The sequence below is a fragment of the Phacochoerus africanus genome, chromosome 10 (assembly GCF_016906955.1).
Source record: "Phacochoerus africanus isolate WHEZ1 chromosome 10, ROS_Pafr_v1, whole genome shotgun sequence".
NCBI lineage: Eukaryota > Metazoa > Chordata > Mammalia > Artiodactyla > Suidae > Phacochoerus > Phacochoerus africanus.
The window spans coordinates 132,735,042-132,752,212 of record NC_062553.1 but is presented as its reverse complement, the minus strand read 5'-3'; the positions used below and the strand labels follow the sequence as shown (position 1 = coordinate 132,752,212).

Below are 17,171 nucleotides of genomic sequence, written 5' to 3'. Positions count from 1 at the left end.
CATGGATATGGACCAATTTTAATGATCAATTTTTCTGATTATTACAGAAATATGTGTTAATTAGTTTAAAAATTTGGAAATTGCACAACACATAAAATCCAGAAAAACCAACCTTCCCTCCATCTAGAGGCAATCACTCTCATTATTGATGTATTCTCTTCTGGCCTTATGTATTTTTTTCAGAATTTTGATTACACTGTAGTTAAAATGTAGCAATCTATTTTTTCACATGTGTATGACATAGTATTTCTTGCACTGTTACATGTTAATAAAAATGCTTTTACGTTTCTATATAATATACCTATTTGAAAATCACTAGTTAAATTAGAGTGAAAGTTTCTTTATTTCTATTAGTCCTTCTTCTGGGAATCTCAATTCAGAGATTTAAATTCTGCTACTTCCAAACAGACATGCTGAAGCCCACAAGAGTCACAAAAGTACAGAAATGTACATTAATTGTCAGTATTTAATCTTTTGTTAACTATTCTGTTGTAACCTAGCTTGGCTGTTTTTGTTTAGTTCATTAATTCAAAGATCTCTTTGATTTGTAGCTAATTTTGGACCCAGACTTACACACTCCTGCAGGTTCTCCCATCAAACTCACCCACATTTCTGCTCTTAGAAAGGATGGGGTTGGGATGTGTTCTTCCTCAACAGGGGCATGCAGGATGCAGGTTCGATCCCTGCATGTCTGCAGTAACACCACATCATCTCACTAAGAAACAATGACCTGCTTGTAGGGAACAAAGTGAGGACGAGGAAAAGTTTTCAGTTCCTAATCTTATGGTCTATCATTTACAAGTCACATGTCTCACACTCTTTAACAAGAGAAGTCTTCCCTTTGATTATCTGTATAATTATTTATATTTTGCTACTTTATATTAAAATTATAATTTAAAAATTGAACATACGTAAACTAGTATTTTAATTTTGTATTTTAAAACATGACATAATTTTAAAAGGTGACTTTCCATTTACGGTTATTACAAATTATTGACCATAGTCCCCATGTTCTGCAATACATCCTTGAGCCTATCTCACACCCAAATAGTTTGCACCTTCTACCCCCTCACTGCCATGTTGCCCCCTCCTACTGGTAACCACTAGTTGGTGCTCTATACCTGTGAGTCCATTTCTTTTTGTTATATTCAAAGTTTGTTGTACTTTTTAGAGTCTACCTATAGAATCATACAGTATTTATGAAATCATACAGTATTTATCTTTCTCTGTCTGACTTATTTCACTTAGTATAATGCTCTTCAAGTCCATCCATGTTGCTGCAAATGGCAAAATGTCCTTCTTTATGGCTGAATAGTAATCCATTGTATAAGTTTATTGTTTGCAAAAATAACATAATTGTTCTAGTCAATTATTTGCAAAAATCTAGTTTATTATTTGAAAAAATTATATAAGAAAATGTTATGAGGGACTGTTATACCTCAGTTTTCACATCTTCTAGTTTATTATTTGCAGAAATAATACAATTGTAGAGGAATTAATTAAAAAGCAAAAAAATAAACTCAGAAAAGTTGGAATTACATCATGAAGCATAGTATTTTACTTAATAGTTTCTCTACAAGTGCTGTCATTACCTCAAGTAATTTAATCAAGGCTTTGTGGTCTCCATTTTGTTACACTACAGGTGTCTTAATAAGAAGGGGTTACCTTTGCCTGACATATCAGTTAGCATCATAAAAACATAAACTCCTCAAAATCTCCACTTGGGGCATCAGGGCTTCTTCAATCCGTGTATAGGCAATGTTGATGTTAAAAGCAGTAAATTGAGTAATAATTCAGTCTGTTGTCACCCTGGAGCCCACAGAGGTAACTGAAGGAGGAAACCCAACTGTGCAACAGAAGTGTCGTGGACACAGAAACAATGCCGTACATTTGAAACCCACCAGAGGAACGATTGGAGCAGATGATAAAAGACCCTGAAAAGTTGGAGCCCACATTTCCATTTCTCTGTCTCCTTTAAGTCTATATTAGCTATAAATTATGTCTGTAAGTTAAATCTGTAGCTAATTAATTGTCCATTGAATATTTGGGGTAAAACTTCAAAAGCAGGTATCCTTTGTTTTTTTGGATAATGTCTAGATAAATCTAAAATAATAATTACTTTATTATTAATAAAGGTGTATATACGCACCTGTCTTTTGTATCTAATAGTTACTGAGAATTTACTGTGAGTCAGGCACTGTTCTAAGTGCTTGACAAACTACTTAGTCAACTAATTCTCCCAATGACTCTATAAGGAAGACGCTTTCTATCTTTTGTCAAAGGAGGTGCGGAAAGATGAGATAACTGGCCCAGTTCACACAGATTTTAAGAGATAGGATTTAAGTCCGGGCAGAGGGAAAAATCAATTTGCTTTGAAATCACATTCTCTGAAGGGTCCTAAATTAAAAGAAGAACATATATATTACATTTTTTACATCGTCAAATGTATTCCACGTCTTCAGTCCCGTAACAGAGGCATTGTGATCCCCATTTTGTGGGTTAAGAAATTAAGACCTGTTACAAAGTTCCCAACAGCAGACACAGTATTTTTATACTACTTATTAGTGAAAGTGTTTATACTGAACACAAAACATGTAGGTAAAAATCTCATTTGTCACCTAAAGTGAAAAAATGGTGGTTAAGCCTTCTATAAAATACAAATGAAAGAAAATGCAAACATATATATAGCTCCAAGATTTTATAACTAAAAACTTGTGTTGAAAATACCTTCCAGTTAATAAAAAGAGTTGGAATAATTATTTCAATGTATATTACATTGGTCTTTCAGAGTTAACACCGCAAAATAATTTTAAGATTCTAAATATGTCCAAGACACAGTTAACCCGCATCTCTGCCACACACTTTATTACTCTCCTTCTCTCTGAACAGCCAGACAATTTTAAAAACCCTGGCTACTCTCCATTGGTAGCAAAGACCTCTTAAAAATACCTCTCCTTAAATTGAGGGAGTTCAGGTTTTCTACGAGAAGTGTCTCTACGGTTTGGTTTGTTGAGCCCATGACACACACAGTCGTGAACTTGACCTGAAAGGCTTACCTTTGAGTTTATTGTGCTCGGAGTCCGCTGGGAAGAGGGAATCTGGGAAGAGCTTGGGGAAGGTGAGTCCTGCGTACTTGGGTCGATTCTCCACATAGTTTCTTACCGTGGGTTGTAATTTCTTCATGAATTCTGGACATGGCGTTCCCAGCTGCTCAATTACCTTGTTCCACTGGTCAATATCTGAGAATTGAATAGTTAAGGACAAAAGAAGTGCAGGCCACTAGCTCTTGCCTTTCCCTAGTTGGGAGACTAACTGCTTCTCAGAATCCTGGGCACACAGAGGGGGTTTAATAAACAGCAAAGGACAAAAATATAAAATTGGATCTTCAGGCAGTGAATCTTGGAATTTTAAATTCGCTTTTGGAACATACACACTTTTGGAGAACTAGCATTACTTAAAAAAATAGGATATCATGAAATAGCATTCAGGTTGTAAAGATGAAAAGGTATTTAAACAACACAAGAAGAACTTCTTACCTTGAGCTAAACCTCTACATAACTATGTGACTTAGAAGAAATATAATGGCACATAATAATGTTAGGGTGAAATTACCTCAATTGTTTATTTTCTAAAAAATGACAAATGAACAAATATTTTATGATTCGTTTACATTTTTCTTAAATTCCTTTTAGGATTTTATTTCTTCCTTTATCAAATAGGAAATTTCATCATCTGTTAATGGTCTTTACTCATAGGCATTACACATGGGATCTAAGCAATTTCTGATAATAAAATAATCCACTAATTTTTCACCAAGACTTAAAAAATTCTATTTATCAATGTAGTTGCAGTTTCATACCTATTTTCTTACTTCTGATAATAGGTAGCCTGCATTTCTGAATATTATATTCAATGACATGTGAGGGTAAACATAGGATCTTCAATTTAAGACAACATATTTCATCCAAGTGCATGTGCTTCAAAAGTATGTTAAGCATAGGGACTTCCACAAGAAAAATATTACCTTTCTATGAAAACTAATACTTTCCAAAACTGGGGACATCTTTGACAGACATACCCACTAATTGAGATTTTCTTTTTCATCTGTCATTGACATTTGATCTGTCAGAGCCTTGAGAATGATAAATACCCACCCATGAAAACACTGAAGAGCCAACTAAAAGAAGCTGATTTCAAACAGATTACCTGGCCATGTGTCAATGAATAACAAAGGCCTTAGAAATTCTTTTTTTTTTTTTTTTTGGTCTTTTTGCCATTTCTTGGACCACTCCTGCGGCATATGGAGGTTCCCAGGCTAGGGGTCCAATCAGAGCTGTAGCCACCAGCATACGCCAGAGCCACAGCATCGTGGGATCCGAGCCACGTCTGCAGCCTACACCACAGCTCACGGCAACGCCAGATCCTTTAACCCACTGAGAAAGGCCAGGGACCGAACCCGCAACCTCATGGTTCCTAGTCGGATTCGTTAACCACTGCGCCACGACGGGAACTCCAGAAATTCTTAAATCCAAATCCACAGGCAGTGTTTTCTCCTATGCTGCTATTCTTCCGCAACCCCATCTTCGGTGTAAAGCCAATTAATTCATTTCTGCTAATGTAATTTGTAAGTTCAGGGGAATTTACCATCATATTACGTAACTGAGATTTGCAAAATCTTTACCCCACCTATTCGATAGGGCTGGGCTAAAAAAGATGGGCTGTCCTGACAAAAGATAAAATTAACTGTATTTAGCAAAAATAAATACACAATGCAAACAATGCAGACTAGTGATTAAACAAAGATAAAATCAAGCTAATTTGCAAATTATCTTCCAGTTCCCTTATAATCTGGCTGAATAAAATTTAAAGTATTGCATGTCCTCTCAATTATTGGGATGAAAAAATATATGATGATGTAGTATCGGAAAATGAGGTGAGGTTGGGGAAAACCAAAGAACATTCCTTTACAAAATGATAGGAATAATTAAACAAGACATGTTTCAGTAAAAATTTATCTAAATTGCTATGTGCATAAGAATATAGCAGTAAGTGAAATTAGAAAGAAAGAAACTAAAAATGTTAGAAATAAAGAAACTAAAAAAATTACAAAAGATTAGAGTTAAAGGTTAACTTGTAGACAAAAACTTTTGTTAGTATTATGGCTACAAGTAAGCTAGAATTACCTAGAGACATTTAAATAGAAAATCATTAATACAGTCAAATAAATCTCAATGCTTACATTGTAAATTATGAAAAGAGATCTACTCTCTGATAAACTTATCATGCTCTAACGAGCCATCATTTAATCATTGGTCAAACTTCTCCAGACTTTTAGAGACTTGATGTCAAACTAAAAATAAGGGCAAAGAATATGTCCTATTTGTAAAGGAGTCTTTTAACAAAGTTGGCAAAATACTCTCAACATACTATTATATAGTAGTTAACATTTAGCTAGCATTTTACAGCTATTTAGTTAAAACATGAGTTGCTTTTAAAGTAACATTCCCAAAACAATTACATGGTACTTTTATAGCAAAGCTGAAGGAGAGTCAAATATTCAGGAATTAAACAAGAACTATTAAAATGTTCCTTATTATAAGTTATAATTATATTCTATAGAAGCACTCAGTACACCTTCAGGTAAAACACTACTGTGGTCCTTGATGGAATGGTTTACAAAAACAAGGGAGGAGAGAATCTTTATTATTGTCAGTGAAATAGTTGGATGCTCTTACTGAAAATACATGATACAGTCATCTTGAAAATTGTGTGCCTTTATTTTGACCAATGCATTTCAAGTTCTTTCTTCCTACAAACATGACTAGTATATTGAAGTGGTAAGTACTTGTTTTCCAGATGGTCACAGGATTGTATCATAAACAAGTACATCCAATATATTTACTTAACCACATGGTTTTTCTTTGTAATCACAATTAATCAAATATAAGCCAACACTGGAAGTAATATCTCCAGGGTCCAAATCCATTGCTTATTATGAGGATTCCAGGAAGAATAAGAGCAAGTTTGGAACTGATGTGGTAAAAATTGCTTTAATTTGGCCATAAAATTGATGGTATGTTTGTCACAGGCAATTTCTCCTTAAGAATGCCTCTGAAACTGCCTCCCTAGCCTATTAGGTCAACATACTCACATAAAACAATTAATTTTAGTAGTATTCTAAATGGAAAATAAGGTGATATTTTTAAAAGAAATTTGTAAATCATATTCCACAATAATTATATTTTTTAAAAATACATAAAATATTAACTATATTTTGTGATTATGTGTTGTCAACATAGTAAATATTTTTTAAAACAATGGCAAACATTATTTTTTGTAAAAGGATTTCTTTGCTTTAGAACATTAATAAGTCATCATTTTCTATTATGTGAATAAGAATGTAAGAATATTTACAGATTCCAGCCTGTGTAGTTATCAAAAGAGCAATAAATATATATTTTTAATATTTTTATTTACTATTTCAGAAATTATAGAATTATCAAAAATATTTAATGAGGAGCTCCCGTTGTGGCGCAGTGGTTAACGAATCCAACTAGGAACCATGAGGTTGTGGGTTGGGTCCGTGACCTTGCTCAGTGGGTTAATGATCCGGTGTTGCCGTGAGCTGTGGTGTAGGTTGCAGACGCGGCTCGGATCCTGCGTGGCTGTGACTCTGGCGCAGGCCGGTGGCTACGGCTCCAATTAGACCCCTAGCCTGGGAACCTCCATATGCCGAGGGAGCGGCCCAAAGAAATAGCAAAAAGACAAAAAAAAATTTAATGAGAATTGAAAAATATCATTTAATAGGAATTATTTGACAATTTCCTCATCTAATTCTAAATTCACTATATAAAAGACAGCCATATTACAAAATGTTTGACTTTACTTTTTAATTTTTTTCTTTTTGGCTATGCCCATGGAACGTGGAAGTTCCCAGGGCAGGGACTAAACTTGCACTGCAGGTGCGACCTGTGCCACAGAGGCGGCAACACTGGATCCTTAACCTGCTGTACCACATGGGAGTTTTCCAAAAGTTTGGTTTTATAAACAGAGGAGGACGATAAGACAAAGTGCAGATATTGGCTATTATTCATGTCTTCAAAATATTTTAAAAGATGAATAAAACAAAGGAAGCATGGATTACAAAAATGATTATCTGAAATCCTAAGATTGAAAATTATTCCAGCTAATTTTCGTCAATTAGCTAAGAACTTAATACTTAATGTTCTTCCTTTATGTTAACTTCCTTGGTTGAACAACTTTCTAAAATATATAACAAACTGCTTTGAGCCTAATATATGAAAAAATGCCTTATTATGTTCTGATTATTTGGGGTCATAATTTATACTATATATGTTTAAGCCTTCAGGAGCTACTGAATGGAAACACAAGGAGTTGTTCAATGACCTCCTTCTATTATGCCCTTTGAATTACTATATCTTCTTGTTATGTTTTTTCCATCATTGATTACTGTTTATGATAAATATGGTTTCCAGGATTGACAGCTTCATGAATTCAGCCTTGCTTTCTATTTTTGCTCTAAGCCTTATGTTCAATATTTTGAGTAAAAATTTTCTGGCATCTACTTGCAACTTAAAGAATATCACTGTTTTTCGCCAAATTCTTAACTATGTTTTTAGAGATAATATTATCTAAGAGCACTGACTGTATAGAAGAGTTCCAGAGAGGCTATTTTCTCTTTCCAAGACAGCCAGCTGCCTGGTCGGCACTGTGCTGAGTAGTCTTGTGTGGCTTAGTGTTGGCCCTCTAGGAAAGAATGCTTCAATCAGTTAGTTATGTCTGCAGCAAACGTGTAAAAAGGAAGGGGAGGTTCTCATGACACGTTAGGCATCATGATAAAAAAGCGTGGTTCCCAAATCGAATACTCACAACATAGGGAACTTACAAAAATACAGATCACCCCTCTCCACAGTGATCTGCACGATTCTGAGTCCACACACCGGGGGCAACTATCACGAAGAAACACCAATGGTAACTGCAACCCAGGAGACCCCTGGACTACATTTGAGAAACACTAACAGGGAGTTTCCGTTGTGGCTCAGTGGTTAACGAATCTGACGAGGAGCCATGAGGTTGCGGGTTCGATCCCTGGCCTCGCTCAGCGGGTTAAGGATCCGGTGTTGCTGTGAGCTGTGGTGTGGGTTGCAGATGCGGCTTGGATTCCACATTGCTGTGGCTGTGGTTTAGGCCGGCGGCTATGGCTCCGATTTGCCCCCTAGCCTGGGAATCTCCACATGCTGCTGGAGTGGCCCTAGAAAAGACAAAAAAAAAAAAAAGACGAAAAGCCAAAAAGCCAAAAAGACAAAAAAAAAAAAGAGAAACACTAACAATCACGTGAATTACTCAGTCCTGATTTAAGAATAAAGTAGTAACATGTTTCAGTTTCACCACACAAGTTAGAACAGGGTCCGCTTCCCCAAAAGATTATTCTACACCTCTTTGCTACGGAAAACTTCAGGGTAGCTTACTTGGAAATATTTCAGGGAAAGAAAAATCCTAATATTTGTGTCTTTGCCCCATGTCACTTTCCTGAAAAGACCATGGGAAATTATGACAAGTGGTCCATGCAGACTCCAGGAAGGGAAAGAGGGAGTGAGTGAAATTAAATGTTGCTATCATATATATGATATATATATCACATATTACATGGGGTGCTACTTATGGGAAGTACAAAAGCTGCTCAACAGAAAGTTCCAAATATTTGACATTTTCCAGTAATTACTCCATATATCTCTATGACAAAATTTGTTCTCAAAAGAACTGTCACTTCTGAGGACAGTGTAAGATTATGATAGAAATACACACACACACACACACACACACACACACACACGCACACACACACACACATGCACACAAGGGTCTGGATCTAGATTTTCATGGTTATGTACTGGGTTGTTTTGTTACTTTTTAATTTTTTTTTTTTTGTCTTTTTGCCATTTCTAAGGCCGCTTCCATGGCATATGGAGGTTCCCAAGCTAGGGGTCTAATTGGAGCTGTAGCCACCAGCCTATGCCAGAGCCACAGCCACGCGGGATCCGAGCCACGTCTGCAACCTACACCACAGCTCACAGCAATGCCGGATCCTTAACCCACTGAGCAAGGCCAGGGATCGAACCTGCAACCTCATGGTTCCTAGTCAGATTCGTTAACCACTGAGCCACGATAGGAACTCCGGTTGTTTTGTTACTTTAAAAATACTTCTACCCTTTTTCTTTCATTTGAAAATGTTCTTTTTGGAGTTCCCGTCATAGCGCAGTGGAAATGAATCTGACTAGGAACATGAGGTTGCAGGTTCGAACCCTGGCCCTGCTCAGTGGGTTATGGATCTGATGTTGCCGTGAGATATGGTGTAGGTCACAGTCGTGGCCCAGATCTGGCATTGCTGTGGCTGTGGCTGTGGTGTAGGCTGACGGCTATAGCTCCAATAAGACCCCTTGCCTGGGAACCTCTATATGCTGTGGGTGCAGCCCTCAAAAAACAAAAGACAAAGAAAAGAAAAGGACAAGAAAGGAAAGGAAAAGAAAATGTTCTTTTCCTCTCAAAATCCCCCTCAAATTCTAGTAACATGAAATATAAATAAATGACTTAGTGCACAATCGTAACTAACATCTGTTTTCATTACAAATGAGCACAGGAAGAGGAAATACTACAAGGCAAAACACATTAAAAAACTCAGACCTGACAATATGAGTAAAAGACTATTTGCTCACTGGCAGCAGATTGCAAATGGAATACTGTAAAACATGGAATGTCCAAAGGCTGATATTTGAAGCATGATGCATATGCATTTCAGTATAATCAGTTTATATAAGGTCAAGAAAACATGCTACATGAGGCATACTGGACAAAGTCTTTTGTTTCAATTCAAAAAGGAAGGAGCAATTCCTGCCCCTCGTCCTAGCACTTTGAGCCCTCTTATCCCCCTTCACTGTCCTAATACACCATGCCTTTTGTTTTAAATTTAAACAATGACACGGATTTTTATCAGTTTTGTAACTTATATATCCCTAGAGACAATAAGTGCCCACCACAGAGTAGGTGCTCAAAGATATTTGTTGGATAAGTGAATTTCTACTTCATGTCTAATTAGAGTTTGTTTTTTTTTTCATGGAGATAATGCAAAGAATAGGGGAGAAAAAATATTTAAAACAAAACGAAACAAAATGAAACAAAACAAAACAAAAAAACCTAAAGCTGAGAAATTCCAGGAATTGGAGATAGCTTGGAATTCAGGGAACACAGTGAATCCCAAGAGAAATAAAAAGAAATCCACACCTAGTCACATGGGAGAAAAATAGCAGAAAACCAAAGACCAAGGAAAAAGAATCCTACATGAAAGCAGAGAAAAGGGACGGACTATGGCCAAAGATGACTATGATACTGACAGCAAATTATTCACCAGCAATATTGGGAACAAAAAGCCAGTGGAATAACACTATTTTTCTTGTTTTCTTAGGGCCACACCTACTGTATATGGAGGTTCCCAGGCTAGGGGTCCAATCGGAGCTGTAGCCTCTGGCCTATGCAACAGCAACAGCAGTGTGAGATCTGAGCCACATCTGAGACCTACACACCAGCTCACAGCTACACTGGAGCCTTAACTCACCGAGCAAGGCCAGGGATCAAACCTGCATCCTCATGGATCCTAGTCAGATTTGTTTCCACTGAGCCACAATGGAAACTTCCCTAACACTTTGAAAATGCTGGAAAAAAAAACAGCTGTCAATCTAACACTATATATTCAACAAAGCTATCTTTCGAGTAAGGGAACTCCAATCAAAAAGCCGAGTTTTATCATCAAGGACACCCATTAAAGAACTTCTAAAGGACGTCCTTCAGAAGGAAAGAAAAAAATCGCAAAATAAAGAGCCAAACTGCCAAAAACAGTGGTAAGCCAAGAAAGTGATAATCGTGAGGGTGACAAACTGCCCCTGTGGGCAGTCAAATGATAACACTGTCCCCTTATCAGGCTAAAAGAAGAGAACGAACATACTGGAGATATATAGCATATTTAAATTGGTAGCATTGCTAAGGTCCTTGTATTGTCTGGAGAGAGATAAAAATTGTCTGAATTAAAATTCTCCACAAATTGAACTAGAGGTTCAATACAATTCCAATATAAATACCAATAGGGTTTATTTTATACAAGTCAGCAAGCCAATTCTAAAATATTGACTGAAGAGCAGTGGTTCACTAATAGCTAAGATACTTCTGAAGAAGACAAAAAAGGTGTACATTTGCCCTACCTGATCTAAGGGTACACCCATTAAGAAAGGGTGGTAATGGTATAGAGATAGACAAATTCGTGAAACAGGGTATAGAGCCCAGAATGTAATATCCCTGCCCCCAAATGTGAGAATTTATGGAAAAAAAACCCATCATTATAGATTAAAGAAGAAAGAATACGCTGCTCAGTAAATGGAACTGAAATCCTTCTTTCACACTATACACAAAAATCATTTCCAGGTGAACTAAAGGCTCACGTATAAAAGATTAAACTTTAAAACATTCACAGTAAGGGATTTCCCTTGTGGTGCAGTGGGTAAAGTATCTGATGGCGTCATTGCAGCAGCTAGGGTTGCTGCCGTGGCGCAAGTTTGATCCCTGGCCTGGGAACTTCCGTATGCTCCCCTCCCCCAAAGAAACGAAAACAAAACAAAACAAAAAAATTTTCGCAGTACAATTACAAAAGAATATAAAGGCATCAAAGGATCATTAAACAAGACATAAAAATACATGAACTATAAAAAATTAAATAAAAAGAGATTGCCAGGAGTTCCTGTTGAGGCTCAGCAGAAATGAATCTGACTAGTATCCATGAGGACACAGGTTTGATCCCTGGCCTCCCTCAGTAGGTTAATGATCACTTGTTGCTGTGGCTGTGGTGTAGGCCAGCAGCTATAGCTCTGATTCAAGCCCTAGCCTGGGAACCTCCATATGCTGCGGGTGCAGCCCTAAAAAAAAAAAGACACACACACACACACAAACACACACACACACACATGCACACGCACACACACAGATTGCCAAATTCCAAAATCACTACAAAAGAAAATGGGAAAAGAATCTAAATATAGGGAGCAGATATTTGTAACACATAAACTAACTAAGATTAGGTACTAGAATAAATAAATAACTCCTACTAATTTGTTTTTAAAAAAATAATAAAAAATGTTTAAAAAAAACCAAAAGACATATTACCAAGGGGAAAATACTAATGGCTAATAGATAGGAAAAGATGCTTAATTTCCATTGTAAAGAAAATTTAAATAAAAGCTACAGTGAAATAGGATTTTATATTCAAGAAATTAGTGACAAATTTAAAAACTAATCTGACGATACCAAGAGTTGGTAAGGATGTGGCGTAGACAGTTACATTTATGTACTGTCACTCTGGAAATCAATCTGATGTCACACAGTCAAGTTTAAAATATGCACACCTATGAGCCAACACATTTATTATAAAGCACTTTGTCCATGTGTGTCATATATTCATAGCATCATTTTTATAACAGCAAAAGAAAACACCTCAATGTATTCCAAAGTTTATTTATAGGAGAAGGGATTTATTGTAGAATATTCATAGACTATAATGCCATAAGCTGTGAAAAATGAATGAACTATTTCTGGAGCATCAACACGGATAAATCTTAAAAATATAATGTTAACTTAAACAAAGCAAGTCACAAAATAATGATAGTTCGACATGTAAACCACATAAAACTAAACCATATGCTGTGTAGGAATAAGTATGCACGTGGTGAAAATAGAAGCAAAGTCAAGGAGATTCTAACACACGCCCTCAGGACCACGAGGACCTCTGCGGAAGAGAAATGGCGTGGCTGAGGAGGAGCACTAAAACCTCAAAGGTATTGTAACGTTCTATTTTTTAACCTGAGTGGTGTATGTGTGTTCACTTTATTGATCTTCAAAAGCTACATATTGAATATTATTTCATGTGTATACCATAAAATATTTTGTAATTTTTACAGTAAAAGTGGGAGTTCCCATCATGGGTTAGTGGATTAAGAGCCCAGCTAGCATCCATGAGGACACGGGTTTGAGCCTTGGTCTTGCTCAGTGGGTTAAGGATCCGGTGCTGTCACCAGCTGTGGTGTAGGTCGCAGACCTGACTCAAATCTGGTGTTGCTGTGGCTGTGGTGTAGGCCAGCAGCTGCAGCTCTGATTCGACCCCTACCTAGCCTGGGAACTTCCATATGCCGTGAGTGAGGCCCTAAAAAGGCAAAAATATTAAATAAAGTAAAAGTGTCTGCCAGGATGAAATTAGGAGATCTCCCCAAAGTATATCAATAGTTGAATCCTGATTCTTCTGTAGAAGTTAAAAACATTTGACTTGAATAAAATTTAACTGATATGTATTTAAAAATACATCTACTAATAAAGAAGCATATAAATATATAAAATTTTAAGAAATGCTCTTGGCTATCTAAATTTCTCAGTGCTAAAAATAATGTGTTGAATTTGTTTAGGCATAAAAGATAAAGAGTAATAACCTTATTAATATTTCAAGTTTTCCTGTTGAGTTATTGCATATATTAAGAAGATATGCGTAGCTCGCATTACAAGAACTTCTATGAATTATTTATTTTGAGAATGTCTTCATATAAATGAGGATAGGTTGAATAAAAATAATTAGTCCCTATGACGTATGTATAGATGTAGACGATACATATTGTATATCTAATAGATTTAGATATAATTTTATTGCTGCTTTCAGACGTCCTTCTTAATAACAGGGAATTCTTTTTAAAAATAACTAATCTGTCTCGCATTTTAAGAGTTTAACATTATAATATTCGATGTTCATAATTTTTTTGCTTGAAAAATACTGATTTAAACTTACCAACATGTTTGAAATCATGAGAAGACCATATCCTACACTCAAGGACACCCTTCAGAAAACAGTTCCCATTTGCCCTTCAAAAAATTGACAAAGGTATCCCTACACGAGAGCTTCAGAAATAACCCCATATAAAAACATCAAGCTCAGGTACTGAGAGGACATTTAATATGAGACTTTTTAACAGCAGCAGCAATCCAAAGTCTTACTTACAAGGCATTTTGATACCCGAGTTAAGAAATGATAACCAAGCAACTTCTCCCAAAACATGGATTCTAAGGAATGTTATCTGTATTTAACAACTCAGCTGAGGAAATCTGATGTGATTTTCTTTAATAGGATGTGTAAGAAAAGTAATGAAAGTCAAACATTTTAATTTACAGGTAACAAATAATCACTTTAGTGATCAATTTCAAACACAGTGAACTTCTGAAAAAATCATAGTATAGAATGGACAGAGTCTACTTTCACCAAATGTCTAAAATTAGCCAAAGCTAAACTGTTTCATGTTCACGTCCAAAACCAAACTCAAGTTTATAAAACATTGGGATCAAGGAAATCCATTTTTCAAAAACCTGAAGGAATTTAGTTTTTATCAAGTCAACATACTCTTTAAAGAGCATTAACGTAAACACGAATGTAGTATATTTATAGACGTTATTTAATAAAATGTATATGTATATATAGGAGACAAAACTGCACTGCAGACATAACATTTTTAGAAATAAATGTGTATCATATATAAGACTAGAAAAAAAGTTTCTGGTAAGAATAGAATCAAAAGTAGTATAGCATTATTTAACTAAATAAAACATTTCCAGCTTAATTTTTCTTTTAGTATAACAAAAACTGAGTGCCTAACTCAGTTGTTTCATAAACTGGTCCTTTAATACATACAGAGAGTATATGTATGAAACTATATATATGTAATGTATTAATCTCCAAAGCAAATGGATAACTATAATATAGTTAGGCTACAATATTAGCAATTAAATTTAATTATACATTAAAACCTCACTATTTTAGGCTAGATTTTGGTTTTGAATTATGATCACTTAAGCAAGAGCTTTTAGTTTTAGGATGATGAGCATATAATACTTTCATAAGTGACTAAAAGTAGGATATTTAGCTAAAGAAAATAAGCCATCATATACCCATATAGAAAATCACACACTATCTATATCTTTTTATTACTACAGAGCCTCTAGAATCCTTACTTGCTATTAGCTACTTAAGAGAGGTTCACTTTTACTTATCCAAGTGATATTTCACATAATCATTATTAATTAATGAAGTTTTAATTATGCACTTGTTAATAATGTGGACAAAATAAGAAGTGGAGCTATTATTCCTAGAAATTAAGTAAATGAGAAAAAGAATTTTAGAAGATCAATTTTAAAATGAAATTCACATGCATGCTCTCTGAATATGTGTTAATAATAAGCCTATTGTATATGTGAGTGCACATAAATCTGACAAAAGAGTTCCATGCCAAGTGAACATTTCTTAGGATGTAAAAGCATATGTCTTCAACCTTGAACTGAAAGACTTTGTCATTTATTATATAGTTATGAATATAACTTAATTTTAAAACTTCTTTCACAAAAAAAGTAAAAAAGTCTATTGCTGTGACTAGCTGCAGAGGACTGATTTAAGGCAGACCTTTTGATATCATGTTGAATGTTTCATATTTGATTCTGTATTATCCACATAAGATCTTGCTAGGAGGCAAGGTTACCCTACCATAATGCCAGCTGGTAAATATCTGACATTGCAGTCTCACTGCAAAGCCCCTTGAAGGACAGTGAATATATACCATCAGCAATATTGTATTGGAGACCAAAAGGAATGGATAGAGAAGGACACCCATAGATTCCACTGGCTGCGAAGGATACGATCAGTGCCAGGAAACAGCACTGCACCTTTTATCATTTCTCCCATGATGCACCCTACTGACCACATGTCAACTGAAAACAAAAATGAAATGAAGATAAACAAGAAGACAGGAATAGACCAGCAAATAAATGAAAACACTTAGCTAGCTATGCCATAGAGCAATGGTCCAACCTTTTACTGACTGGCTAAGAGGCCAGTATGAAACAGTGCTTTAAAACTGGGATGGTGAGAACACTAGACCATCAGGGCCCTTTCTGCTATGCAACTGAACAAACAATGCCTCTCAATGCTACCTAATGTATGATAATATTACTTTGCAATTATAATTCAATGATTAATTTAGTTTCTGATTTAAAAGGTCTAATTTGCATTCATCTACTAGAATCCTACTGATTTGTATTGTAAATTATTCTAGATTGTGTTAATATGGGAAACATGCAAATCGGTTTCTCTTTCATTCTTTTGTATACCATACTTGGAGGGAAAAAGGAAAAGAAAAGCTGAGCTGCCAGCAACCTCGGAAGAAAGGGTTTCTTTTATAAAATACACCTACTCTTATTTATAAATATGAATAAATTTCCGGAAGTGAAATGCCAATTCAAGAACGCGTGTTCTGGAATATGCTGGTTCAATCTCATTGACTCCCACCGAAGGGAGCATGTTTCAAAACAGGAAGCCCTGTCTCATTCTCATAAACATGGTTGCTTTGTAAAAATTAAGAAGTGCTGGCTTACAAAACAGAATGGTTCAACATGAAATAAACAGCATAACTTAAAGAGGTGACATTTCTTCTGAGACTGTGAATCAAAAGAAACCTGGAATTCAAGGTGAAATTACAGCGGTCTCTCTGTTATGGCCAGTTATCATCCAGAACTTAAACCAGGAAGCTAGGGCAGCAGGTACCCAGGAAGGGGCAAGATGGGGAAAGTCAAAGTGACATCTCTCTCTTTAACTATACTTGGTGACTCACGCGTTCCTAGTAAGAACTCAGAAAAAAAGATAGGTCATTCTTATGGGGAAAATAACCTAGAAGAATAAGGGAAGTTGAGAGAGGAATAAACAGGGAAAGGCATTCAGGCAGCAGCATCCTACAATTTTGTTCCACTTACTCTTCAAATTACATCTTGTAATTTGGCAGTGACCTTAAAGAACTCCTTGTGAGATTCCTTCCAATGTGAAAATCTCACTCAAGTTAAACCCAAAGTTTCCAAAGTTTGACTTAACACCTAAACAGAGTGATCACTGCAAAGAAATGGTTACAGCTTTGGAGGTGATAAGCATACCCAGAGAAGCAAATCTGTTTTGCTTCCACTTTAGGAAAGCAAGTGACATGCAAAAATATCAGGGAAAGATAGAGCAAACAGTTGTGCATCCCTTTATTATTAATGCA

At 35.8% G+C, this 17,171-nt stretch overlaps 1 protein-coding gene across 6 annotated transcripts in view; it reads right to left on the bottom strand.

Moving 5' to 3' along the window:
* The window catches only part of MAPK10 (mitogen-activated protein kinase 10), a 507,647-nt gene that overhangs the window by 39,868 nt on the left and 450,608 nt on the right, over positions 1 to 17,171 (bottom strand). For 4 of the 6 annotated variants that reach the window (XM_047798560.1, XM_047798561.1, XM_047798557.1 and 1 more), the window contains one exon: positions 3,057 to 3,239. In XM_047798560.1, coding sequence (XP_047654516.1) covers positions 3,057 to 3,239 — 183 coding nt within the window. Of the gene's footprint in view, positions 1 to 3,056; positions 3,240 to 15,780; positions 15,853 to 17,171 lie in introns of all 6 variants that reach the window. The other 2 variants (XM_047798562.1, XM_047798559.1) reach the window with 1 other exon arrangement.